Raw genomic sequence first — 26,755 nt, forward strand, 5'->3', positions numbered from 1 at the left:
TCACAAACAGCAGTCTATGACCATAGATTAATTCTAAGATTAATATCAAACCAACGATCAAGAAGTAAACAATATCCCAATCATTGAACTACCAAATAAGCTAACAGTAAACAGCCCAACCAAATAACCTCGAAGACCACCCCCACCAATACTGACAGGGAAAGCCACTAGAATATAAACTGAGAGTAAACTCCAGTCCTTACTAGCACTGATGATGTTACCTAGTTTGGGTAATGAAACATCTGCAAATAAACAACAAGGCTCAGAGAGTGCCAAGGACCCCTGAAAGCCATCTGTATCTGGTCATACCTGTGATATGATTTGCTTCTGGAATTATTAACTGGACATAAGCTGAAATTGAGAGTTTGGACCAAAAAGAAAGAAGAAAACTAATGATTATTCCCTATGCATCCCCCCCATAGTGATATTGATTATACCTGCCCCAAAGAAATGTAGAAAGAGGTTTACAAACTATCAAAGAAGAAAAGTATGCATTGGCTGATTATGTAAAAGTCAGCCAAGAACAAGCATTGTTGCAAGTTACAAATTGAAACTCACTGAAAGTACAGTAAGCAAAACATGAATCCAAATTAGGTAATAAAAACATGAACAGAATGCTGGCAAGGAAAAGCATTACAGGAAGATAAAGATAAAACCTGACAATGGCTTACAAATGGAACATTTAAAAAAAGAAATTGAAGGCTTAATTTTGGATGCTCAAGAGCAAGCTATCTGAACTAAGCCAGAATGGAAAAAAAATATTAAATGATTCAAAGTGCAGTGTGTACAAGAAAAAGAAGAAACAGTAGATCATATACTTAGCTTATGTAAGAAGATAACACAAACTGATTATAAACAACAACATAACACAGTTATTCACTGGAACTTTGTATAAATTATCATGCGCCAGTAACAAAAAATTGGGGTGTACATAAGATTTGAAAAAGTAGTTGAGAATGAGCAAGTTAAAATATTGTGGGATTTCCAAATACAGGCTGATAAAGTCTTGGTTCATAACACACCAGATATAACTATGATTGAAAAGAAGAAAGATAATTTAAGTAGCAATATCAAGGGGGCAGTAGAATAGAAAACAAAGATTTGGATAAGATCATAAAGTATCAAGAGCTGAAAACTGAAATGGAAAAATGGAATAAACCTGTAGTGTATATTGGAACACTGGGTGCCATCCAAAATATTTTGGATGGCAGTTAAAAAATAAGAGCATTGACAAAATTTCCATCTGTCACTTACAAAAGATCTGCACATATATTACACATGTGCTTTACATTATAACACTGTAGGTTCTTGGGAAGAATCCAGTGTTTATGAAGACTAATACCGCATAAAGAACTGGAATGTATGTAGCGTATATAATAATAATAATATATAGTAGACTACTACTATAGCTATAACATTACATAAGCACTGTTAAAAATAGTAAGAGGGTTTTGTTTTAAGACTGTTCCTGCAGACTTTGAATATAAAGTACTCAGTAAACAAAGAAAAAGAGATAGAGGAAGATTCCTCGAAAGGTTATCAAGGGTAATCCACATTTTGTATCCATACTATCTGTCTATTAGCAGATAGTGTAGTGATATAGTATCCTAATGAGCTGGACATATTAAGACTCAGGACATATTAAGACATTGCATTCAACATCTGAACTTGCTCTGGAAGATTGCAAATGTCATCCCAAAGATTGATTTCTGACATGCTATGACATATCATTCTGCAACATGATTTTTGTCTCAACTATGTTTTTATTTCATCTGTGAAGCTTTTGGTTTCATTTCTAGCTTTAATTCTAGCTTTAACTCATTTTGAGTTATACCAGTCTGAGGAAAAGTTGAATATAAATTACAAAAATAAAGGTCCTATCCAAAGCTGCCTTTCCCCACCCTTCAAGCCACAGAAATATTACCCACTGTGATATGTAATGGTATTATTACAGTCACATATTCAGTCCTCTCCTTTGATTGCATTTGACTTTATCATTGTTACTGTGCATAGTATTCATGTACTTTATTAGTATTTAATATACAATGATAATAACAGATGAATTAGTACAAGGAAATTAATTGGTTATACATATTTCCCAATGACACAAGAGAAGCAACATAGGTGATAGTAGCTACAATGATGAACTTAATATCTGAGAATCTTGATTCACAGAATGACCATCAATCTAGCTAATTAAATGGTCTGAAATTTCTGAAAAATAAGAACTAAATCCCTATGTTGACCTCAGAGGAGTTTTAGGATCAAAAGCCACTTATATTAATTAGATAGCATATTACAGCTGCATTTAATACATATACTTCTATATTTGAGGCATAGAAGTTTGAACCTCTGTCTGGGAATATTAATGTTTTTAATTTGCCATCTTCTCCAAGAGATTTATGTAAGAGGAAAACAAGAAAGGAGCAAAATAAGCCTGTGGCTTAGAATAAAATTCAAACAGAATTAATTGCTTGATGTAGCATAGTTTATATATTGTATGATATATAAAATGTTGTATATTTTATTGCAACCTTATACCTAGCAACTGAAAAGTAATCAAAACTAGTATATCAGTTTAGGTTACATAATAGCAAATAACTTTTCCTCTTTTAGAATCAACCAAAAGCTTCATAACCAGTTTTGTCTTGATAATTTCTGTTTTAAAGTCATTGCAGACAGTCTGAAAAATGATTCAAACTCAGAAGGCATATAGAAATTAAAGCTGTAATCACTCACCATTATTCCAGTAAGCAAGCAAACTCCTTTCCCACAGTAAGTATTAGGTACCATATCTCCATATCCAATGGAGAGAAAAGTTATTGAAATCAACCACATTGCTCCAAGGAAGTTGCTAGTAACATCTTGTTGATCGTGATACCTAAATTAAGAAACATGGTTTTTACTACAGTTTCTCTAGTAGTACTTTGGGATTCTGAATCAAAGGTATTATTGTTATGTGAAACAAAAACAAATTATATACTTTGTGGCATGACTCACAAACAAATAAATACACTGAGTTGTAACCTAGTCCTTCGTGCTCTATATGCCAAATATACTGTACATGGTATTGTTGTCATCAGTTTTGACTATGAAGATCTCTTGTTAAAAGAGGAAAAAAATAAAAGATTTTTAACAACTGAAATCATAAAGTGTGATTTCAATTGATTTGTTGACTTATTTACAAATATGTTTTGTAAAGTAGCAATCAGTCAAAAAAGTAGCAAATTAATATTAATTATTAAACATGTCCTTTTGGTAGCCTTGCAAATGCAGATGGACTAGAACAGATAATGAAGAACATCTAACTCCACATAGCATTTATTTGTGTTAAGATATCCAACTCATATGATACAAGTAAACACATAGATATATATAATATAGGTACACATATACTCATCTAAAAAGAAAACATCATATCACTGTGCTGGTCTATTACCATAATAAAATTTTGATTGATATCATATCCCATTTTAAAGCAGAATCATTGAAATCACCATTGAACATTGCTTGAAAAAAGAACTAGTACAGTATTCTTCAGATGAGTTTTCCATGTGTGCCCCTATTTAATACCACAGTACTTTATGGCCTGATAAAATTTTAGTTTTCAGTTACAACGCAAAACAATGCAAGAAATAATTCATTATGAATTAAGTAAAACATTACATTTATATAATAAACAGCTCCAAATTCAGACTTGCAAGTGGAATTTCTGATATCATGGGGAAAACATGATCTAAGGATTACTGCAACAGATATATTGATCCAATCATGATATTATTGTATACAACCTGGCTTCTACTTGTGTAGCAATAGCTTCCCCATGTGCAACTTAAATATAGCAGGTTTATCACAATGTTTATCATAACAATTACTGCCTGGCAGTTACAACAAAAAGACAAGACAGAGTTTCATAGTAGCCGATCTTCATAAAAATGTAAGATTGATCCAATGTTATATTTGACAAAATCTAGTGAAAGAATATAGGGAATCTGAGAGAATGTAGTGAAGGAAGTGTCCCTGAAGATACTGCAAATGACAATTATGGAAGAGTCAAAATAGAAGTTAATTTAAAAAAATTAAATATGGCCCAAATATTGCAAGATCAATATGTTCCTTGATTCTTAAGAGATTTCAAGTTATAATGTCATTCAAAATAATAATAATAATAATAATAATAATAATAATAATAATAATAATAATAATAATGATGATGATGATGCATACAAAGTCAAAATTGAGAAGACAGCAACAGACAGTATGCAAAGAAGATGAAGAAATAGTGGACCACTTGGTAAGCTGCTGCAAGAAGATCGCACAGACTGACTACAAGCAGCAACATGACAAAGTAGCAACAATTGTGCATTGGTGAGATATCCAAGATATATCATTTGCCTGTAAGCAAGAACTGATGGGATCCTAAAATAGAGAAAGTCATAGAAAATGATAAAATTAAACTGCTCTGGGACTTCAGAATTCAAACAGACAAGCAAGCACCTGTAACATAACACCCCACACTTAACAATTGTCGATAAGAAAGACAAAAAAATCTGGACGTGGCAGTGCCTGGAGACAGCAGAATAGACGAGAAAAAACTGGAGAAGATAACAAAATACAAAGACCTACAAATAGAAATAGAAAGACTGTGGCAAAGGCAAGCAAGGGTAGTACCAATATGCCTTGGGTACAATCCCAAAACAACTGGAGTACCACTTGAGCACCATTGGCATTGACAAATTCGCCATTAGTCAATTGCAAAAGGCGGCCTTACTAGGAACTGCTTCCATCCTGCGACAATATCTGTAATACCATCAAACATCCACATCTGCCTATCCCAGGTCCTTGGTAAGGACTCAATAGGTAGACAAAAATGCCAAATCCAGTCTGAACATCTGGCTATGTGATGATCAATAATAATAATAACAATAATAATAATAATAAAATAAAAAACCTTTATTGTCAAAGTACAACATGTGTACATTGAGATTAGCTGAGCCTCCCCCCGTGCTCTCTCCCCCCATCACACAGTGACAACAAACCCTCCATCCCACCACACTATGTGAACCAACTACACCACACACCGGCCTCCCACTCTCTTGTGCTGTGCTCACTACCCTCTGTAATACTCTCCTATCCGCAGCTGTCAGACCAGCATACCAAACCACAATACCATACGAGAGGACGCTCTCTATAGTAGATCGGTAAAAAAGGGTCTGTTGTTCTACCCTGTTCTTCCGCAAGACCCTAAGAAAGAGAAGCCTCTGTTGGGCCTTTCTAGCCACCTGAGTTGTGTTAACTTTCCAGGTCAGATCTTCACAGAGGTAGACTCCCAGAAACTTAAAGGAGGAAACTCTCTCTACACAGTTCTCTCTGATGTGAAGTGGGGCAGGTTCCTCCTTTTTTCTCTGGAAGTCTAACACCAACACCAACACCAACAACGAGGATGATGATGATGATGTTGGAAGGGAACTTGGAGGTCATCTAGTCCAACATCCCAGTCACATCCCAACCGGTATAAACAATTTCACTATTTCTTCACCTCATGTAAATTAACAGATATAAAACCTTTTATAAGGCCCATAATTCAGCTATAGGCAAATCCAATAAGTGATGCCTTCTCCAATCCAGGTGCAGCAAAATGTCTAAACAGAGTCCTAAAATAGCAACATTAATTAATTAGTTGGAAAGAACCTTGTAGGTCATCTAGTCCAACCCCTTGCTCAGGCAGGAAACCCTATACCATTTCAGGCAAATGGCTGTCCAGTCTTTTCTTAAAAACATCTGGTGTTGGAGCATTCACAGCTTTTGGAGGCAGGTTGTTCCACTGATTAATTGTTCTAACTTCAGGAAATTTCCCCTTAGTTCTAGGTTGCTTCTCTCTTTGGTTAGTTTCCATCCATTGCTTCTTGTCCTGCCTTCAGGTGCTTTGGAGAATAGCTTGACTTCCTCTTCTTTGTGGCAACCCCTGAGATATTGGAACACTGCTATCATGTCACCCCTCATCCTTCTCTTAGACCAGGGGCCAGCAACCTTAAACACTCAAAGAGCCACTTGGTCCTCTTTCCCAGAGAAAAAAGAACACTGGGAACCGCAAGGGGGGGAGAAACTTGATTGAAGAGTTTAATTAAAAAGAAATAGAGGCTGCTGTGCATGAGTTCTCTCTCCCTCCCTCCCTCCCTTTCTCTCCCTCCCTCCCTTTCTCTCCCTCCCTCTCTGCTCACCTGGCAAGCTGGCTTCACGCTGTTCTTGGTCAAGCTGACACACATTGTTATTGGGGTGGCTCTCTTGCTGCTTCCTGCTTCCTGTGGAGACGCAGCAAAGGCAGGAGCCCTGCCCAATAAGCTTGTCAGCTTCTCGAAGGACAGCGTGAGTTACACACACACACACACACACACACACACACACACGAGAGAGAGAGAGAGAGAGAGAGAGAGGGGGGGGGAGAGAAAGAGAGAGAAAGAAAGAAGGGAAGCGCAAGTGCCTCTCTCTGTCTCTGTCTCTCTCTCTCTGCAAACTGGGAGCCGCAGGAGAAGGCTGAAAGAGCCGCATGCAGCTCCAGAGCTGCGGGTTGCTGAGCCGTGTCTTAGACATACCCAATTCCAGCAACCGTTCCTTATATGATTTAGCCTCCAATCCCCTAATCTTCTTTGTTGCTCTTCTCTGTACTCTTTCCAGAGTCTCAACATCTTTTTTACATCGTGGTGACCAAAACTGGATGCAGTATTCCAAGTGTGGCCTGACCAAGGCATTGTAAAGTGGTATTAACACTTCACGTGATCTTGATTCTATCCTTCTGTTAATGCAGCCTGGCACTGTGTTGGCTTTTTTGGCAGCTGCAGCACACTGCTGGCTCATATTTAAGTGATTGTCCACTAGGACTCCAAGATCCCTCTCACAATTGCTACTATTGAGCAAGGTACCATCTATACTACATCTGTGCATTTGGTTTTTCTTGCCTAAATGTAGAATCTTACTTTTATATGCCATCAAATCATTGTCAACTCTTAGCTACCACATATATAGATTTTTTCTGTGACAATCTGTCCCTAATCAGATTTTTTAGCTCTCCCAAGGTGTACTCGTCAGTTCTATAACTGAGTGCATCCACCTTACTATTGTTATCGTCTTTTTTATTTTTCTGCCACTTTTCCCAGCATTAGAACCTTTTCCAGAGAGTTAGGTCTTTGCATAATATAACTAGCCCTCCTATCAGTTTTAAAATATATTTGAAAGTACCATCTGGCAAATCAAGCATGTCATGATGCTCCCATAGGCTATTTTCCTTATCAGTGTTTCATTTGTATACATTTGTTTCATAAAATGTAATGTTTATATCACATAATGATGATATAATGGTTGACATAAAGGGGAAAATCAGAAACATTACCTTACAGAATTTGAATGCAACTCAGCTTATCCCAGTAAGTTTCAGACATTTGTTATACACACTATACACTATTTTAATGTAGCAAAATATCAAAATATAATAAAGTAGTATCAGAAGTTATGCCCACGATCTCTTTCTTGATACTAGAAAGAGTATCTCATCACCTGCCACATTTTAGATGTCATTTTGGAGGATCTTTCAATGGAAACCTATCACTGTTCATTTCTGTTAATTTATGTACTGATGAAATAAGCTACCTAAACTAAATCAGCAATAATTAGCATAACATTATGAAAGATTTGAGATAGGCTGTTATGTCTTCTACTGAGATTTAGAAACACAATGCGGAAATGTGTATATATGTATCAGTCTACTGAACTGTACACAAATATTTATAATTGCTCCATACTATAAAGCTCAGATATATAACAGGAAAAATAAGACTTTTATTCATTTTTAAAATTCAAATTTGGTTCACTTTTTAATATTAATAATTCTCTGTGATTTAGAAAGCCATAATTTTCCCAATTCTTAAACTTTATAGCACAATCCTTCCAAAACAAAACATAAAAATGAGTATATTAAAGAAAACTATATGCAAAAAAATATATTAGGCTAAATTACTTGTAAACCATTCCATGTTTTGGAGAAGTGGGAACATAAATATATGAATAAATGTTAATGTCAATTGCAAAAATGGTATATTGATTTGGAAAACATGTTTTAAATAGTGTTGTAAAATCTGTTCTGTTTTCTTTCTTTATTCAGCCTTGAAATAAGGCAAAATGAAAAATAGCCCTTGGCTCTAAATAATTTCAACAGAAGGAAGACATAAAAGTGATCAGGAATTAGCCAAATGTAATTAAATGTTACAGATCTCATTTACATGTGAGCAAAATTCTTGAAAACAATGTATATCATACTTGAAAATATAAAGGCTGATATTTTCAACATATATCATAAAAGTTAAAGGACAACTCAAATAGGAAGCAGTAAAATGTTTCATCTATTTGAAAAAATAAAATATATAATGAATAATGTTTCTGAAAGCTAATAACATAATGCTTGAACATTTGGATAGTGAATGCATTACTATATTTTCAGTTTATAGCAATTATCTTAAAAACTACTGTATTAGTGTGTGACTTCAGAGAAAATAAATTAAGATAGAATAGTTACATTGCCTAAATTAACTTTACCTTTTAATAAAACAGCCCATAATTTATCTTATTTTTAATTGGATTTAAAGAATAATAAGAATAGAACTTCTGGCAGTTGAGAACACTATTTCCAACCAATAGTTCTTTTTCTGAGGCTGCATAATGTTAGAAACAGAATAGAAAATGACTGCTTATGAATAATTTTAAAATAAACTAGCCTTTAAAAAAAGTTTTGACACAGTATGGAATACATTACCATTCTATTTTTTTTTTAAAAAAATAGCTACAATTGTGTGCTTATTTGTGTCCAGAGTTTTGTTTAGTCATCATTAGAGATAGATAAATCTTTGGTCAGATAGCTGCTTTAAGCTAAGGTAGTTTTCAACTTTATAAAATAGTCTGATATTTTATATTTTTTAAAATAGTAGCTTTTCCATTCCATTTTACCTCAAACCAATCCACCAAGTCATGTTCAAATCCTGTATTAGTGATCCAAAGTCACTACCCCTCCAATATGTTTATTTTCCTGAAATGTATTTGTTGATTTCCTGTGAATATTCATCTTCATGAAAATAACAGTGTGTTGTAATAGGTTAATTGATTACAAAAAATGTAATCAAGTAAACATATAAGCAAAACTACCTAAGCTTACTTTTGCTCCAGCGTAAACCAAAATGAAAATTTTATTTAAAGGAAATAGATAAATGCATTCAGTTTTATAGTAAGGTAAAGGAAAGAATGGAGGGACGTGGTGGCTCAGTGGGTTAGGACGCTGAGCTTGTCAATCAGAAGGTTGGCAGTTTGTCGGGTCAAATCCCGAGTGCCGCGTAGCAGAGTGAGCACCTGTTACTTGTCCCAGCTTCTGCCAACCTAGCAGTTCGAAAGCACGTAAAAATGCAAGTAGAAAAATAGGGACCACTACGGTGGGAAGATAACAGCGCTCTGTGCACCTTTGGCGTCTAGTCATGCCGGCCACATGACCACGGAGATGTCCTCGGACAAGCGCTGGCTCTTCGGCTTTGAAACGGAGATGAGCACCGGCCCCTAGAATCGGAAACGACTAGCACGCATGTGTGGGGGAACCTTTACCTTTACCTTTTAAAGGAAAGAATAGGTTTTGTTTCCAAATAATGTCAGCTGTTTTGGTGGCTAAAAACAATGCAACTCTGATGCAAATTTCAAAACCAAAAGTAAATTAGAAACAGGCCAGACTGGAAAATTCTAAATATATGGAAAAATAAAACGCTGATAGAAACTGAAATTGACGTGTTTATGCATCTCTATCAGACAATGTACTTGGTCCCAGTCCTAGCAGCAGGTTAATTTTTACCCTTTTTTCTTAAAACAGAAAGAACATTAACACAATTTTAACCTTTTGATATAGCTTACCTCTGATGAATTGTCCAATATTATAGGTTTGCCTTAATGAAGAACATTGCATTGATTTGAAGGAACAGAACACAAAGACATTGTTGGATCTTTCTGACAGAAATGTTTTCAACTAAACAGTTACCTAACTCTCTCACACATATTGTGAAACTTTCTCCTGCTCTATTCCCTCTCTCTGATAAAAAGATATATCGTTATGTTTACTGCTTTGTCTTCAAACATTGATGACCCACAAGGACAAAGAGCAAACCTTGCTCAAAACCAAGCACTATCCTCATTTTCCACAGTACCTTGCCCAGCTTTTTCTCCTCCATTTTCTGTACATGGTTGTTTTGGCTTCCGGGGGGGAATAATTCATTAACTATATTTCTATTATCATCCAGGTGGTTTCCATCTGTGAAAAGTCAACAAATGTGGAATTTTGGGAGCAATGGGTTTTCTAGATGTTTGTAAATGAAGAATACAACAAGCTCATTTTTCTATATTGAGATTCCACCCACCATCACATGTGCTCACTTAGAGAATGAACATCCTGGTTCAGCATTTGAGTTTGGACTTTCTTTTCTTTTCCTTTTATTTATCTCCTACATATTCTTTTTTGTCATTTATTATGTTTTGCTTACATCTATTAACAACAACAACAACAACAATAAAGTTGGAAGGGACCTTGTAGGTCATCTAGTCCAACCCCTTGCTCAGGCAGGAAACCCTGTACCATTTCAGACAAATGGCTGTCCAGTCTCTTCTTAAAAAATTCCAGTGTTGGAGCATTCACAGCTTCTGGAGGCAGGTTATTCCACTGATTAATTGTTCTAAATGTCAGGATTTTTTTCCTTAGTTCTAGGTTGCTTTTCTCTTTGGTTACTTGCCATCCGTTGCTTCTGCTTTCAGGTGATTTGGAGAAAAGCTTGACTCCCTATTCTTTGTGGCAACCCGAGATATTGGAACACTGCTATCATGTCACCCCTCATCCTTCTCTTCATTAAACTAGACATACCCAATTCCAGCAACCATTCTTTATATGTTTTATCCTCCAGTCCTCTAATCATCTTTGTTGCTCTTCTCTGCACTCTTTCCAGAATCTCAACATCTTTTTTACATTGTGGTGACCAAAACTTGATGCAGTATGCCAAGTGTGGCCTTACCAAGACATTATAAAGTGGTAGCTTTTTTGGCAGCTGCAACACATCACTGGCTCATATTTACTGTAAGTAATTGTCCACCAGGACTCCAAGAGCCCTCTCACAGTTGGTACTATTGAGCAAGGTACCACCTTTACTATACCTGTGCATTTGTTTTTTCTTGCCTAAATGTAGAACCTTACTTTTTTCACCACTGAATTTCATTTTGTTAGATAGCGCCCAATGATCAAGTCTGTCAAGATCCTTGCTTTCCTAATATCATACCTCTCCCTATGAGGAAGTGAAGCTGAGATGGCTGTCTGTACTTAGAAAAACAACTGCAGCCAAGCAGAAGTTCTTCCCACCCACACTTCCCCAAAGCTCAGCACAGCTCATGCTTTCCCTCAAAAGGCCGCCAAAGCTTACAGCCCCAGAGAGATTTCTTCACTCACTCACTCACAAATATATTTACAACCATCCATGTCAGAAAAAGAGCAACCACCAGGCTTCCGGTTCTGGATCCCGGCGCAGCCAGACGTGCAAGAGAATCGTTCCTCGCATCATCTGGATTTCTTCATCGGGGGGCCATGTAAAGGGGTTGAAAGTTGCCCTGGAGGGGTGATGAGTAGGGGAGAGGTCTCTCCAGTTGGCGGTAGAAGGGTGGTGGCCCTCCCATCGGCTTGGAGATACTCTCCGAACCAAAGAAGAAAGGATTGGCTACTCCCATGGCCCATTGTTTAGCCATCTCCTGTCAAAGCCAAAATCACAACAAAGCACTTGAAAGAACTTGAAAACTGGGTGAGAATTGCCTTCTTCTTTTTCTAATTGTCTATTCTTCCTGTCAAAGCTTTCCAAATTTGTTTCCCCTTGTGAGGAGAGAGGGAAGGGATTTTTTTCCCCACCCTCCTTAATAGCGGCCTTTGTCTACATTGGGAGAGAAAAGAAAAATCCTTGAACTACATGATACTGATTACTTGAACTTACTACCTTTCTACCTTTGGCCCAAAATTCCTATATTAATAGAAATGTTCTACCTATCAATCTAAAAAAGGAGAAAAAAAGAAAGATCTGTTACAGCAAGTGAATACCATTGGCAAACAAGCTTGCTTACATTTTGGACTGACCTTGGCATTAAGATAAAAACCTGAAACAGCTGTGGATGAATTTGGCTTAGACTTGTGGAGGTGGACACTTACTGATTTTTGTTTGAAAAATAGCCTCCACTAAGGACTATTTATAATTATAATAAAATGGAGAATGATCAGTCATAAACCTTGCTTGACTATAATCTTATATTTGAAACAATCTAGAGTCACTGAGATGTCTATCTCCAGATTAAATAATTTACATGCCAACTTTAATTTACAAACTGAAACCCAGACTGCAACTAAAGAATTTACACTTCAGAATATAATAAACTTGGAAGATACTACTATTGAGACAGAGGAATATAAGCAACAACAACAAAGTACTGAAAAAACTATTATCCAAAACCTGACTTTACTCAAAAAACCTACAATTATTAAAGTACAAGGAACTACTACTATGACAGACAATCCTAAAGATCAACAACAAACTAGGGAAAAACTTAATACTCAACTTTTGACCTTTTCTAAAGAGCCTATAACTTCAGAAGTACATTACAGGCAAGATAGTGATGCCAACATAGAGGACGCCGAAGACCAACTAAGACAACCTGTAGAAAGCCTGGACAGTCAACTACTAACTATAATACTGGATAAGATTTTCTCCTTAAAACAGATCAACCCAGATGGAAGAAGAATCCAGACTGAACTGCAGACAGAGATGTCAGAGCAAATAAAGAGAGTGGAATTAACATGGCAACAATATAATGACTATAAATGGTTCAACCTTTGTACATCGCTGATAGTTGGATGGCCTCCTCTGGTGCAAATAATATGCATGTGAGCAAAGGAAGATCTACTTGGCAATTTAAAGCCCTTGGTTTTGAAACCCCACTGGCAAAAAAGAAACCTAGAGTTAGATTTTAAAAAATGAATTCCTAAAGAACTATTATAGGTCATTTTGTTAGTAATTAGTGACTTATTAGGATCTGAAATAGAAAATATTCATGAGATAGAATTAAAATGTGTTTAAGTACTTATTAGGCTTATTCCACCTCAATCCACATCTTAGGAAATAAGAACTCTTGGATGCAAGTTTAGTCCAAAAGGAAAATGTTTACTAGGAAGGAATCGATTGTGGGAATACAAGACGGAATCTGAGAAAAGTTACATTTCAATCCTATATAAACCATTCCCATTCCAGTCCCTCCCCTCATCCATTTGGTCAGGCTGTCGTCAGTTGCTAGGTGTCAGGTCCTTCCATGGGAAAGGGAACTCTCCTTGGTTTTATGGTTATTGCTTCCCTTTTTCAGTTGTAAATGAAGACACAAACCAGATCTGTCTGTCCCCCTCCCTTCCCCCATTAAAACATCCCCTGTTGTTTGAAAATCGCTTTAGTAACCATCCTCTCCCCCCCCCTCGGAGAGATGGCAGAATCCCCAGTATATCACGTTGTTCTACCTATACAATTATGAAATGTGATATAAATGGATTTTGACCTTCGGCTCTCCTTTCAGAAAAAAGATGAGTCCATCTGTGGGGAAAGAAACCATATAAATGTTAGCCTGGTTTGTTTGGATATTCTGTATGAAACCTCTTAAGCAATTTAGGTGCTTTAACATGGAGTTTGTTAACCCACTCGTTTTCTGAGGAGGGGAGGTGTTTCCATGCCACTAAATATTGTATCGTTCCATGGTGTTTTCTGGAATCTAAGATTTCTTTCACTTCAAAATGTTGTTCTCCTTCCACCATGATGGGGGGTGGTGGTGGTGGGATTTTTTCTCGTAGTGGAGATTGTTGTTCTCTCTTTAATAGACTGCAGTGGAAGATTGGGTGTATTCGTCTAAGATTTTTGGGTAGTTCTAATTCAACTGTTACTGGGTTTATGATTCTTTTAATTGGAAAGGGTCCAATATATTTTGGTCCTAGTTTTTTACAGGGTTGGAGTGATTTCAGGTATTTTGTGGATAAATATACCATCTCTCCTACCCTAAATGGTGTGGGATCGGTTCTTTTTTTGTCTGCCTGTGTCTTGTATGCTTTTCTGGCATCTTCCAACGCTTTCCTAACGATTGGCCATGTATTTTGTAATTGAGCAATCCATTCCTTCAGATCAGGGATAACCGGTTCTTTTGGGGTTAGTTCTGGTATTGGGTTGAAACTCTGGCCTGTAGCTACTTGAAAAGGAGTGTAACCTGTGCTTGAGTGGACTGCATTATTATATGCTACTTCTGCAAAAGGCAGTAGGTCCGTCCAGTCGGACTGCTGAAAATTAATATAGCATCTCAGATATTGTTCAAGTATATTATTAAGTCTTTCAGAAGCTCCGTCTGTCTGAGGATGGTGACTAGATGACAGTCCTTGGGTGGTTCCTAAGAGGGATAAAAATTCTTTCCAAAATGCCGATGTAAATTGCACCCCTCTGTCAGATATGATGCGTTGTGGTACCCCGTGCAATCTGTAAATATGCTGTACAAAAAGTTTTGCTAATGCTTTTGCAGTCGGGATTTTTTGGCAAGGTATGAAGTGTACTTGCTTAGAGAACAGATCTGTGACAGTCCAGACTACGGTGTTTCCATTACTTTCTGGCAGTTCTACGATAAAATCCATGGCTATTTCTTTCCATGGGGCTGAGGGGTTTGCCACCGGTTGTAACAGGCCTGGCGGTTTCCCTTGCAGTCTTTTGGCCATCGCGCAAATTTGACAGCTACCCACATAGCTTTCAATGTCCTTTTTCATAGATGGCCACCAAAATTGCCTTTTAGTTAAGTGTAAGGTTTTTACAAAGCCAAAGTGTCCTGCTGATTTTGTATCATGGCACAGTTGCATGAAATTGATTCTCTGTGTGGCAGGTATATATAGCTTCTCCCCCACCCACGGCAGTCCATCTTTAATTGTGCACACATGTTTATTTTTCTGGAACCATTCATCACTTTCCAAAGATTTCTTGAATTCTATTCCAGTTTGGCTATCTACCTTCGGCTTCATTTTTTCTTGTGCCCTGGTGGTGACTGGTGCTGCCAGTTGTTGTTCCGGTACAAGTGGTTTAAAGTCAGTAACTCTTGTGCTGTTATATTGGGGCATGTGGGATAATGCATCTGCCAGGAAGTTCTTTCCCCCCGGTAAGTGTTTGAGAGTGAAATTGAATCGGTGAAAATGTTGGGACCAGCGGGCTTGCTTAGGAGTGAGCTTCCTGGGCGTTTTTAGTGCTTCCAAATTTTTGTGGTCTGTCCAGACCTGGAAAGGTATTTTATTTCCTTCTAAAAATTGGCGCCATGTTAGTAATGCCCACCTCAACGAGAATGCCTCTTTTTCCCATATTGGCCAGCGTTGTTCTGTTTCTGTGAGTTTTCTGGATGTGTATGCGCATGGTTGCAATGTCCCCCCATCATTTTCTTGTAATAGTACGGCTCCTACCGCTACATCACTCGCATCTGCCTGTATTACAAAAGGTTTATCGGGATCTGGGTGTTTTAGGACAGGTTCAGCAGAAAAAAGTCTCTTTAGCCTCTCAAATGCTGCTTGACATTCCATTGACCATTTCAGAGGCTGGCTGGGTTTCACGGGTGACCCCCCCTTCGTTTTCAACAAATTTGTGAGGGGCATGGCTATTTGGCCAAATGCGGGGATGAATTGGCGGTAGAAGTTTGCAAACCCCAGGAAACTTTGCAATTGCTTCCGTGTGCGGGGGGGTGCCCACTCTAGTACTGCCCTGACCTTCTCAGGGTCCATTTCGATGCCCTCTGGAGATATGCGATATCCCAGGTAGTCGATTTTTTCCTGATGGAATTCACACTTCGATAATTTAGCATATAAGTGGGCAGCTCGCAACTTCTTCAGGACTGCTCTGACTAGTTTGATATGTTCCTCTTTGGTTTCTGTGAAGATAAGGATGTCATCGAGGTAAACCAGGACCCCCTTATATAGGTGCTCTCTCAGCACGTCATTAATTAATTGCATAAAGACTGCGGGGGCCCCTTGCAGTCCGAATGGCAATACTTTGAATTGATAGCACCCCATTGGGCAGTTGAATGCAGTCTTCCATTCGTCTCCTTCCTTAATCCTAATTCGGTAGTATGCTTCCCTCAGGTCTAGTTTGGTAAAAATCTTTCCTTTCGATAGGTGGGATAACATATCCTTCATTAGGGGAAGGGGGTACAGATTACATTCACTAATTGTGTTCAAATTTCTATAGTCCACAACCAAACGAAAGGATCCATCCTTCTTCTCCCTGAACAGAACCGGGGCGGCCACTTTGGGTTTGGCAGGCTCAATAAATCCTCTTTCTAAGTTTTTCTTTATGAATCTCTCCATTTCTGCCATTTCCCTTGGGCTCATGGCATACATCCTGGGTTTTGGGAGTTTTGCCCCAGGTTTGAATTCTATGGTGCAGTCTGTGGGGCGGTGGGGGGGAAGCTCATCTGCTCTTTCCTCACTGAAAACCTCAGCCAGGTCCCTGTATTCCTCTGGTATCTCTGGTAATCCCTTCTCTTTCCCCACTGCTGCTGTCTCCTCCCTCTGGGTTGGGGGGGTGCTTTTGGAGTCTACGTTCTTCTGCCCCCCTTTGGGAAGTTGAGTTCTGCTGTCCTCCAGTTTATCCCGGGGTTCCATTTCTTCAGCCATTCCAGTCCTAGGATCATTGGGCATTCCATGCCTGGGGCCACTATAAACGTTATGTCCTCCTCATGGGGCCCCAGTGATAGGTGGATTGGTAAAGTGGCTAGGGTGGCTGGTCCTCCCCCTGCTATTGTCCCATCTAATTGACTAAAAGAGATTGGATGTTTTAGCCTCCTCACTGGGATGCTCAATCTCTCCACCAGCGTTGGGCTGATAAGGCAGCGGATGCACCCAGAGTCTATCAGAGCTTTTATTTTGGCTGCTTCAGGCATAGGGGAAGCTAATATAGTCACTGTCTTAAGTATGGGTGGAAGGGGTCCACTTACCAATGGTTCTCCCTCTGAGCTGTCTTCCGAGTTGTCCACCGTCCCTGCGGTGCAGGCCGGAGTCCAGTCCCAGTTCCTGGCAGGAATTGTGGACTCTACAGCCTCTGTCCCCTTCATGGAAGATTCTTTTGTGTTGCCTTGGGGCTTCCCCGGCTTCTTGGAGGATGATGCCTCTGGTTTTTTGGGGGGGGGGCTTTTGAACGACATTCTGCAGCACGGTGGCCCTCTCTCCCGCAGTTGAAGCAACTTGTTGATTTTTTGGCTGTGGCTGGTGGGTTTTCCCCCTCGCGTGTTTGCTCGGGTGGCAGGCGGCCCCATGGTTTTCCTCTGCGGTGTCTCTTCAGTAGGTCTATTTCCACTTCCTCCGCCAGGATGTACCAGTCGTCAAGGTGGGGTGGGTCTCCTCGAGGCAGGCAAGCATCATACAGGTCGTAGTTCAGACCGTCTTTGAAATGGCTAAGGAGGATGTCTTCTGGCCAGTTCAGCTTGCTGGCAATGGCTCGGAATTCTTGGGTATAATCAGCCACTGCTCGCCTGCCCTGCCTCACCGTTTTGATTCTCTCCCGGGCCTTACGGTCAGCCAAAGGATCCTCGAACCGTCGCCTCAAAGATGACATGAATCGGTTGAAGTCGTTGAGTTCTGGGGCGTTGGAGTCATGCAAGTTCACCACCCAGTCTGCAGCCATCCCGTCCAGGGCAGATTGCACAATTCGGATGCGTGTTTTGTCACTGGGGATGTCCCGTCCATACTCTTCCATGTAGCTGAGGACTTGGGTTAGGAAAAATCCCAGTCGTGATGGCTCCCCCTTGAATTTGACTTCCAGGGGCGGGAGTCTTTGGCTGGAGCGTTGTCTGCGCCGTGGCCGGTATCGCTCCTCATCCTGGTCCCCATCTGTGGTTCTGGGGGGGGTGGGTACTGCTGAGGCAGCAATTCCTGTTCCATTGGATGGCCCCGGGGTTTCAGGTGTTGGATCCCCTCCGTTACCTTTCCAGTTGCGTCCCCAGGCGCTGCCTCGGTTGCGATTTTCAGCTCTCTCCTCCCTCAGTGAACTCAGGGTTGCTTTAATCAGATCAATGGCCTTTTCCAGGATCCGCTCCTCCTCGCTGGCGTGCAGGGAACTCTCCATCTCTTGCCTCCATTCCAGTTGGTGGTTACTACGCCTCAGGGTCTTTCCTCCCGAAGGCTTTTCCCACTCACTTTTCCTTCCGACGCCCATCAACCACCGGGGTTTTCGGTCGTACTGCTCCACCGCTTCTTCCCCGGGGGAATATGCTGCTTCAGTTTCCCATTGTCTCTGGGATTCCATTTGGGGGGAAGACTCCCCCTCCATGGGGCTTCCCTCCTCTCTTGCTTCGCCGCCAGACATTTGTATTTGTTGCAAAGTCCCCCGGTAAGGTTTTCCCTTCCAGGTTGACTCTTAAAGCAGATTCCGTCTACTGTCAGGACCCACCTCAATCCACATCTTAGGAAATAAGAACTCTTGGATGCAAGTTTAGTCCAAAAGGAAAATGTTTACTAGGAAGGAATCGATTGTGGGAATACAAGACGGAATCTGAGAAAAGTTACATTTCAATCCTATATAAACCATTCCCATTCCAGTCCCTCCCCTCATCCATTTGGTCAGGCTGTCGTCAGTTGCTAGGTGTCAGGTCCTTCCATGGGAAAGGGAACTCTCCTTGGTTTTATGGTTATTGCTTCCCTTTTTCAGTTGTAAATGAAGACACAAACCAGATCTGTCTGTCCCCCTCCCTTCCCCCGTTAAAACATCCCCTGTTGTTTGAAAATCGCTTTAGTAACCATCCTCTCCCCCCCCCCTCGGAGAGATGGCAGAATCCCCAGTATATCACGTTGTTCTACCTATACAATTATGAAATGTGATATAAATGGATTCTGACAAAATTTATATTTTGACATAATGGAAAATTGGCTTATGGATCCTATCTTTGATTTTAAAATTTTGGTTATGTATAGGTAGAAGTAGATTGATAAATATAGGCTCTCTGATTAGTAACTCGTGACATATCAGGATATGAAACAAAAATGTTTATTAGGTAGAAGTTAGCTATTTAACTATTGGGTATATGTTAGATGATACAATCTGTGGTGTAATAAAATAAGGGAATTTTGGGTTCTGAATACTATTTGGGATGTCAAAGGTTAAACTTGGATACTACAATTAACATCAAAATTAGATAAAATCTAATAACAGGATATATACTTCAATGAAATTGGACTGTCAAAATCTTTTGTAATTGACCATGCTATTCTTATAAATCTGTTATTTTAAATATGTTGTACTGAATGTTGAGGGAAATAGAGAAGGATGCTCTGATAATGTAACCCGAACTATGTATTGAAAACTCTGTTATTCAATTGATGACTACCCAGGTACCATGATGCTTTCTAGATATATAGGTTGTAAATTGAAAAACTAATAAAAATTGTGTTTTTTTTAAAAGAAAAAGAGCAACCACACTGAGGCAACATCTCATCCAAGCTAGTGCAAGAACTTTTGGAAGGTGCCAAAGGTTGTATCCCTCTTTACAGATGTTGAGACTTTTGTTTCGACTGATTGTCAAAGGACTGAACATAAAGATTAAGTATTAAAGATTAAGTATTATGTGGCAACATCAACTTGTAGTGCCTAGAAGGTAGGAATTAACAGATCAACAGATGTAACACCTCTACTCCGTGAGCTGCATTGGCTTCCAGTTGCCCTCCGGGTAAGATTCAAGGTGCTGGTTACGACCTATAAAGCCCTAAATGGCATGGGTCTGGGTTACTTACGGGAGCACCTGCTGCCGGCATCAACTTCCCTTCGTCCAGTGCGCTCCCACAGAGAGGGCCTCCTTAGGATGCCGTTGGTCAAAGAGTGTCGACTGGCAGCCCCCAGGGGGAGGGCGTTCTCTGTGGGCGCGCCAGACCTTTGGAACTGTTTACCGGTGGAGCTCCGGACGGCTCCCGACCTTCGCTCCTTCCGACGTGACCTAAAAACATATTTATTTGAACAAGCCGGCCTGGTCTGATGGGTTTAGGGGTATTTTAACACTTTTGTATTAATTTATTGAATTGGGCTGTTGTATTTAATATTTTTTAATTTTTATATATTGTATTTTATTGTATTGCCCTGTACACCGCCCTGAGTCCTTCGGGAGAAGGGCGGTATAAAAATTAATTTTAAAAAAAACAGGCTGTTGATGGGGATGATGGGTTGTGCAATAAAGCATTGTCTATAAATGATTTGCTACATTATGGTGTGTCCAGTCTTTGAAAAACAAAGAACCCTCACAGTCCCTCATCTCAGACTTTCCTTCCAAAATTGTTCTTCAAATCCAGGGAAACATCTTCTTTTTTCCTAATAATTTATTCTGGCTCGTTTTTTCTATCACTGGCTACCCATGCTTTCTCCTTCCAGCCTCCTTGGTGTCTACTTCCTTTCCATTCCTGTTGCCAATTTCACCCTCCCACACAGATGCTAGTTACATCACTCTGCCATTGTTATATTCCTTTGTATTAGAATTATTGCATGCCTCCATCCTATGAATGTTTTTCCAACACAATCTGTAATAAATTAACCTTGCTTAGGCAACTGTGTGGGATGCCACTTTTCAGAAGAACACAGTGCTCTAAAATATTTCAATATACGTCAATAATGCATGTAGAAAGTAAAGATGACCTTGAAGGAGATATGCAGGATCTGTTGCTAAGAAAAAAGGAGATGAAGCATTTTTAAAGTCCAGATTGAGAAAACATTTAGAAATGGTTCAGGCAGATGCCTCTCTAGCTCACTGAACTACAAAGAAGAGGCACAACACAATCAGGCTTTTAAGATTCTTTTATTATAGCCAATCTCAATCAAAGTAGTTTTAGCCTTCCTCTGGAGTTGATTCCTTCATCTGGTCTTTAGTGGGATTGACATTATATAATCTGAAATGAACATATGTATGCAAATTGAACAATTTGAGGTATGTTGTGAAGGGTATCTTCAATCAATAAAAAATCCTGGCATCCAGCAGAAGCATCTCCTTTTCCTTGGCAATTTCCAGAACCATTTCTGACACTGCTCCAGAAGATTTGCAACTATCTAGAGCAGTTATTGACGGGACACAGTAAGTTATAGAATAAAAGACAATCAGCAAAACTTGCCTTTCTCTTTTTTTTTCCCATCGGAAGCATTCCATGAAAGGAATTTTGCTCATACAGTAGGAAATTTAGATTTAATTAATTAACTGTGGGTCTCTTTTGTGAAGCATAAGATTACTAAAAGTCTTAACAATGAAACATGTTGAAATGATATAACAATTAAAATTTTGGGATTCACTTAATACTGAGGTTAAAAGCAAGCACCTATCAGTCACAGCATATTTTAATTGAGAAAAACTCAGTGAGAAAGATTCAAGTTTTGGAAACAACAAAACACTTGAAAGGAAGCATTTCCCCCCAGTACCATACTGTTCAAGAAAGGGAAACTATGATATGCACAAACAGCCTTCAGCAACTTAATTAAAATCTCCTTAATTAACATCTCCTGCTAGAGCATGGGGTTGGACTAGAAGACCCCCAAGGCCCCTTCCAGCTCTACTCTGATTAAAAATTCATTTTAAACATGAAAAACCTTAAACTAGAAACTGGATTTTAACTACTTCCTACCCTAAACCCATGTTTTGTTATTGAGTTCACCCATAAAAATCCTAATGATTTAGGACTTTAGAAATAATCCAAACGACTTTAAGTTCATAGAAGCAACTGCAACTGGAGTGCTCCTTGCATAATGGGATTCAAATACCTACCTCTTATCAATATTATTTTTGTTCACAATAGCTTTGGTGACAAGTGATCTATCCTTCTTTAATAGTCACAAGAGCTGTCCATATAGGAAGACAATTGCTATAGTTTTTCCTTGAGAGCTGTTTTCCATTCATCTTGATACCAATATGATTTTTTTTAAAAAAAAGGAATTAATGTATATGTCTCCGTTGAATCTGCTACTTCTTACAGAGGGTTGTTTCTCTCAGTTTAGCCTATTCAACACTAATAGGACTAACTCTCAGAAAGTCTGTGAGAAAAACATTTTTATACCTTCTTTTTTAAAAGCTTTCTCAAACATTACTGATCTGTGCAATTCATAGTCTGTCAAACACTATACACTTAGACTAATAATAGCAAAAATTGTGTGTGACTAAATCTGCAACTTGTCATTTTGACACTAAATGGAGTAACTACCTATTAGATGTCTCCTAACATATTAAATCTTCTGTCTTTTCATCACCAGTAAAAAATAAGAAGTAGCATTTTTTCTTCTTCATCGGTGCATTAATCTTTCGATATGTATTTTCCCAATGAAAAGGAAAAAGAATCCTAATTCCATTGTTAAACTATAACTAATGTTAATTATTGCCAGAACTAAATCCTGCTGACTGCAAGCCATAAAATGTCTCTTGGACTGGTTGTTGTACTGAATGGTAAAGTGATTTCTGCATGGATGAAAGTCATTGCTTTGCCTTTTGTGCATCTGATGTCATGTGAAATACAGATTCTGCCCCAAGCCATCAAAAAGTATAGTCCTGGACTGTATCTACAGCCTAGAAGGATTTCTAATGCAGGAAATGTGTTCCTTGGGATCCTAGGTTGAGAACTTGAAGAGATTCCATAAATCTAACATGTTTTTATGTCATGACAATGTTTAGTAAATGACTTTCCATGTACTTGGAAACCTGTAAATACTGGTGAATGGATTTTACTTAACATAGCATGAGTCAGTGATAATAGGAAGATATGGTACCATAAGCTTCAAATACTATATGGGACCCACATCTCCGCATGGATGCCCAATAAGAGCAAAGAAAAGTTTTATGTCACTAGACCTTTGCCTTTCGATTTGGGTTTGTGAGATATTTTTGTAAAACTAACAGCTTCCATAGCTTGAAAATATTTGAAATCCCCTAGTTTAAGGCAACTCATGATATTTCCATGGATAAATATGTCCCTTCTACCACCTGACCTATTTTTGCTTCAGCCTCCTCAAAAGATCTATAACTTCTCAGCCCATTGACCCCTTCACTCAATTACCTGTTCCCTAAACTGCAGATATTGCTAGTAGGATGTGAATAAAAAAAGGTTATGTCCTCTTCAACCCAAATTTAGTTTATTTTAGATCAGAACAGAACATAACAGAATAAAAAAACAGAGTTGGAAGGGACCTTGGAGATCATCTAGTTCAACCCCCTGCTCAGGCAGGAAATCCTACACCAGTTCAGACAAATGGTTGTCCAATCTCTTCTTAAAAACTTCCATTATTGGAGTATTCACAGCTTCTGGAGGCAGGGTGTTCCACTGATTAATTGTTTTAGCTGTCAAGAAAATTCTCCTTAGTTCTAGGTTGCTTCTCTCCTTGATTAGTTTCCATCCATTGCTTGTCTTGCTTTCAGGTGCTTTGGAGAATAGCTTGACTCCCTCTTCTTTGTGGCAACCCCTGAGATATTGGAACACTGCTATCAAGTCACTTAGTCCTTCTTTTCATTAGACATACCCAATTCCAGCAACCGCTCTTTTCATCAGCAGAGATTATTTCCTTAAAAAAATGTCAGATTTTTTTTTGCATTATGCTGTTTTGAACAAACCCATAAATAATGAAATAAAATATAAAAAAAATAAATTAATAGAATAGTTAAATAATTATATGAAAACTTAAATAGCCACTTAGATTGTAACCTTGTTTATTTGGGGTATGGTCCTTAACATGCTTTGCATAGCCCAGTTTGGCCTTCAAATGAATAGATCTTTTATGGCTAATTACTGGTCCCTGTGACATTCATGGCCTCTCAGTTGTGGGGGGGAAAAAGAACATGAATATCTAATTATTAGTAACCCATGTAGAGCATCTGGGCCCTATAGTATTTGAAGCTTAGGAGACTATATCTTCTAATTATCACTGCTAAGTGAAATTTATTCACCAATATTTACATATTTCCAAGTACATAGAAACTCGTTCACTAAACACTGTCAGTGACATAAAAACATGTTAGACTTTTCAATAGTTCAAAAACAGTATTTTTCTTTTCTTTTACACTATGAGTAAAATGAGTATGAATAAGCCATAGACTGGCATAGAACACATAGCTTCCTTTGAGAGAAATAATTAAAAATAAGGAATTAACACTGATGGCCATTAATTTCTTCCATCCATTGTCATTTTTGTCATTTTAATAATTTAAAAAATGTAGTGGACAATAGATGACAGCTAAGATTACACTGCAGAACTGCAGTAAATGTGCAGTACTCATTTTCAGATACACTTTGTATAAACCAGAAACTGGACGTTAAGTAGAGAAAATTAGAGAATTTTTTTCTCCATTAATCTCTCTCCACATACTCCAAAACTGTTCACAGAAGAAAGTGAATTGGACAAATTGTTGCTGTTTATCCCAAGCATTCCTAAAGATGAAAGAAAAAGACAACTGTGGATATTTCTAAATATGACTTACAAGAATCAGCTGGAGTTGGGACATATCCAAATTGAGTAAAATAAATAATATGGAATAAATAATAAATAATGTATCTTCTGCCTTCTTTTGTGTGCTCAATTAGCATAGGTAAATGACTTTCTTTTTTGCCTGCCAAAAAGCTGTTGCCTGCCAGTGAGTTTCATACACCAATTACACCCAGTTATTTCATCTGTCTTGTGTTTTACTGCCACCCACATGGGTTAGAGTTACTGATTTGGTGACAGTTTCCTCAGCAAATTTATGTATACATGCTGTAAGAAGAATAGATACATTGCATTAATCAATTATGTCCATCGTGGGCAAAACCCTTCAGATTTTAACACTACTGGAGGACAAAAAAAGAACCAAGAACCAAGAACCAAGTTAATCTTATTAGTTTAGTTTTTTAATTGTACTTCCAATTAAGGCAGTTTGCATATAAATACTATTTTTGGATTTTTTATTGAGTAAAACATAAGAAACATTAATAAATTGGTTTAGTTTGCACAGAGAAAGACAAACACCATCCTATTATTGTTATAAAAAATGGATGGATTGACTTTGAATAATATGCTTTAAGTAATTTTATCTTTGTGTTTATAATCTAGTTCAAGTGACTGAATCAACAGTTATCAATGATCATTTAATTTTACCTCTGAAGGTAAAACGTTCTTTGTCAAGCTCAATTTCTGAAACTTTATTTTTTTTAAAAAAATCATATAATTTTCTTCGCTGGAATATGGAAATTAATTATTTGCCCCTGCTATCTTCCAATATTTTTATTTTACTTTCATCTATCCTGCCATGGGTAGACAGTTAAACCTTCACTGGTAATCCATCTTCCTGGAAATATAAAATCCAGGATATAAAAATTCATTATTCAGTCAGGTAAACACATAAAGAAAGTTTATGAGGTTTATAAAGCCATAGCAAAAGAACCCTTATTTGATAACCTCAGCAGGAATCAGATTTAACCCACAAAAGAAGTGCAAATTTTATACCAGACAAATAAAAATAATACATAAAGAGAAAAGCTGGATGATTCCCACTGCTCCCATCTTTCTAGGCACATTCAGTATAATTTCTAAATATGCATGCATGTTTTATTCAAAAGTTATGCTCAATAAAAAAAAGTATTTCCCATTATGCACAGCCAGACTACTCACAAATAATGTCTTCACAGTGTGGAAGATTAGCAGGTGGAAGTGCCAATACCAAGGTCAAACTTAGTTCCTAGTAATGGTAATTGCCACAGCAGTAACTCACTTTAGACCCTCAATTCTAAAGTAGCAAAGAGCAAAAAACCTGGCAAAGAACAGAGAGAGCAAAATATTTTGCTCCTGAAAATCCTGATAAAATTGATCAAACCAGCTGCTGAAAGAAACAATTTTTATTGAAAAACATGCCTAGCCTTCTAAGTATGAATTGTAATCAGAGACAATTGCTTTTTTATCCATTCCAAGAGAAAGTGCATAACATCCATTTCTTACAGAAAGCTGTTGCTGCTATACAAGTTGCATCTTGCAGTTAATCACTTTAGTTAATCACTAAAGCCTTTTTTTTAAAAAAAAATGAGGGTTATTTAGAAGAATATTATAAGAAATTGTATTTGGGTTGTTGCATAAACACCCTTCCATTCTGAACAATATCCACATGTTATTTCTTTGTTTGCTTTAGTAATATTTATTTTTCTATTTTTAATGTTGCAAAGTACTAGAACAGGGGTGTCAAACTCAATTTCATTGAGGGCTGCATCAGCATTGCGGTTGCCCTCGGGGGGGTCGGCTGGGTGTGGCCAGGGTGGGCATGGCCTACTGTGTGGGCATGGCTGGAGTGCCTACTGGGTGGGCATGGCCAGCTCTACATCATTTGTGTCAAGGGTGCCTATGGGGGACTGGGCAGGAGTGGGACAGATCTGAGGGTCTCTGGCAGAAGGAGATGGGACCTGGGAAGTGCCAAGGCATGGTCCACCGGAGGAGCCTCACTGTTCCTCTCAGGCCATGGGGGGCTGGACGGTGGCACGGAGGTCAAATGCCTAGCCCAGCCCTCAAGCACCCACTGCACTAAGCCCAGCCCCACTTCCCCAAGGGGGTGCCCAGCTGCATTTACCTCCTCGTCAAGGCTGCTGCTGCTGTGCTTGCTCTCCTTAGCCAGGTTGCTCATGATGGGTAGGAGGGCAAAATCA

General features: G+C 38.6%; 1 protein-coding gene across 1 annotated transcript in view; it reads right to left on the bottom strand.

Annotated features, from left to right (window-relative positions):
- KCNN2 (potassium calcium-activated channel subfamily N member 2) overlaps positions 1–26,755 on the bottom strand; it is a gene marked incomplete at its 5' end in the record, with an annotated part of 96,202 nt that overhangs the window by 22,421 nt on the left and 47,026 nt on the right. Inside the window, one exon of the mRNA XM_083351002.1 lies at positions 2,740–2,881. Coding sequence (XP_083207128.1) covers positions 2,740–2,881 — 142 coding nt within the window. The remainder of the gene's footprint in view (positions 1–2,739; positions 2,882–26,755) is intronic.

This window comes from Vipera ursinii, assembly GCF_947247035.1.
Source record: "Vipera ursinii genome assembly, chromosome: 2".
In the NCBI taxonomy this organism is placed as follows: Eukaryota; Metazoa; Chordata; class Lepidosauria; order Squamata; family Viperidae; genus Vipera; species Vipera ursinii.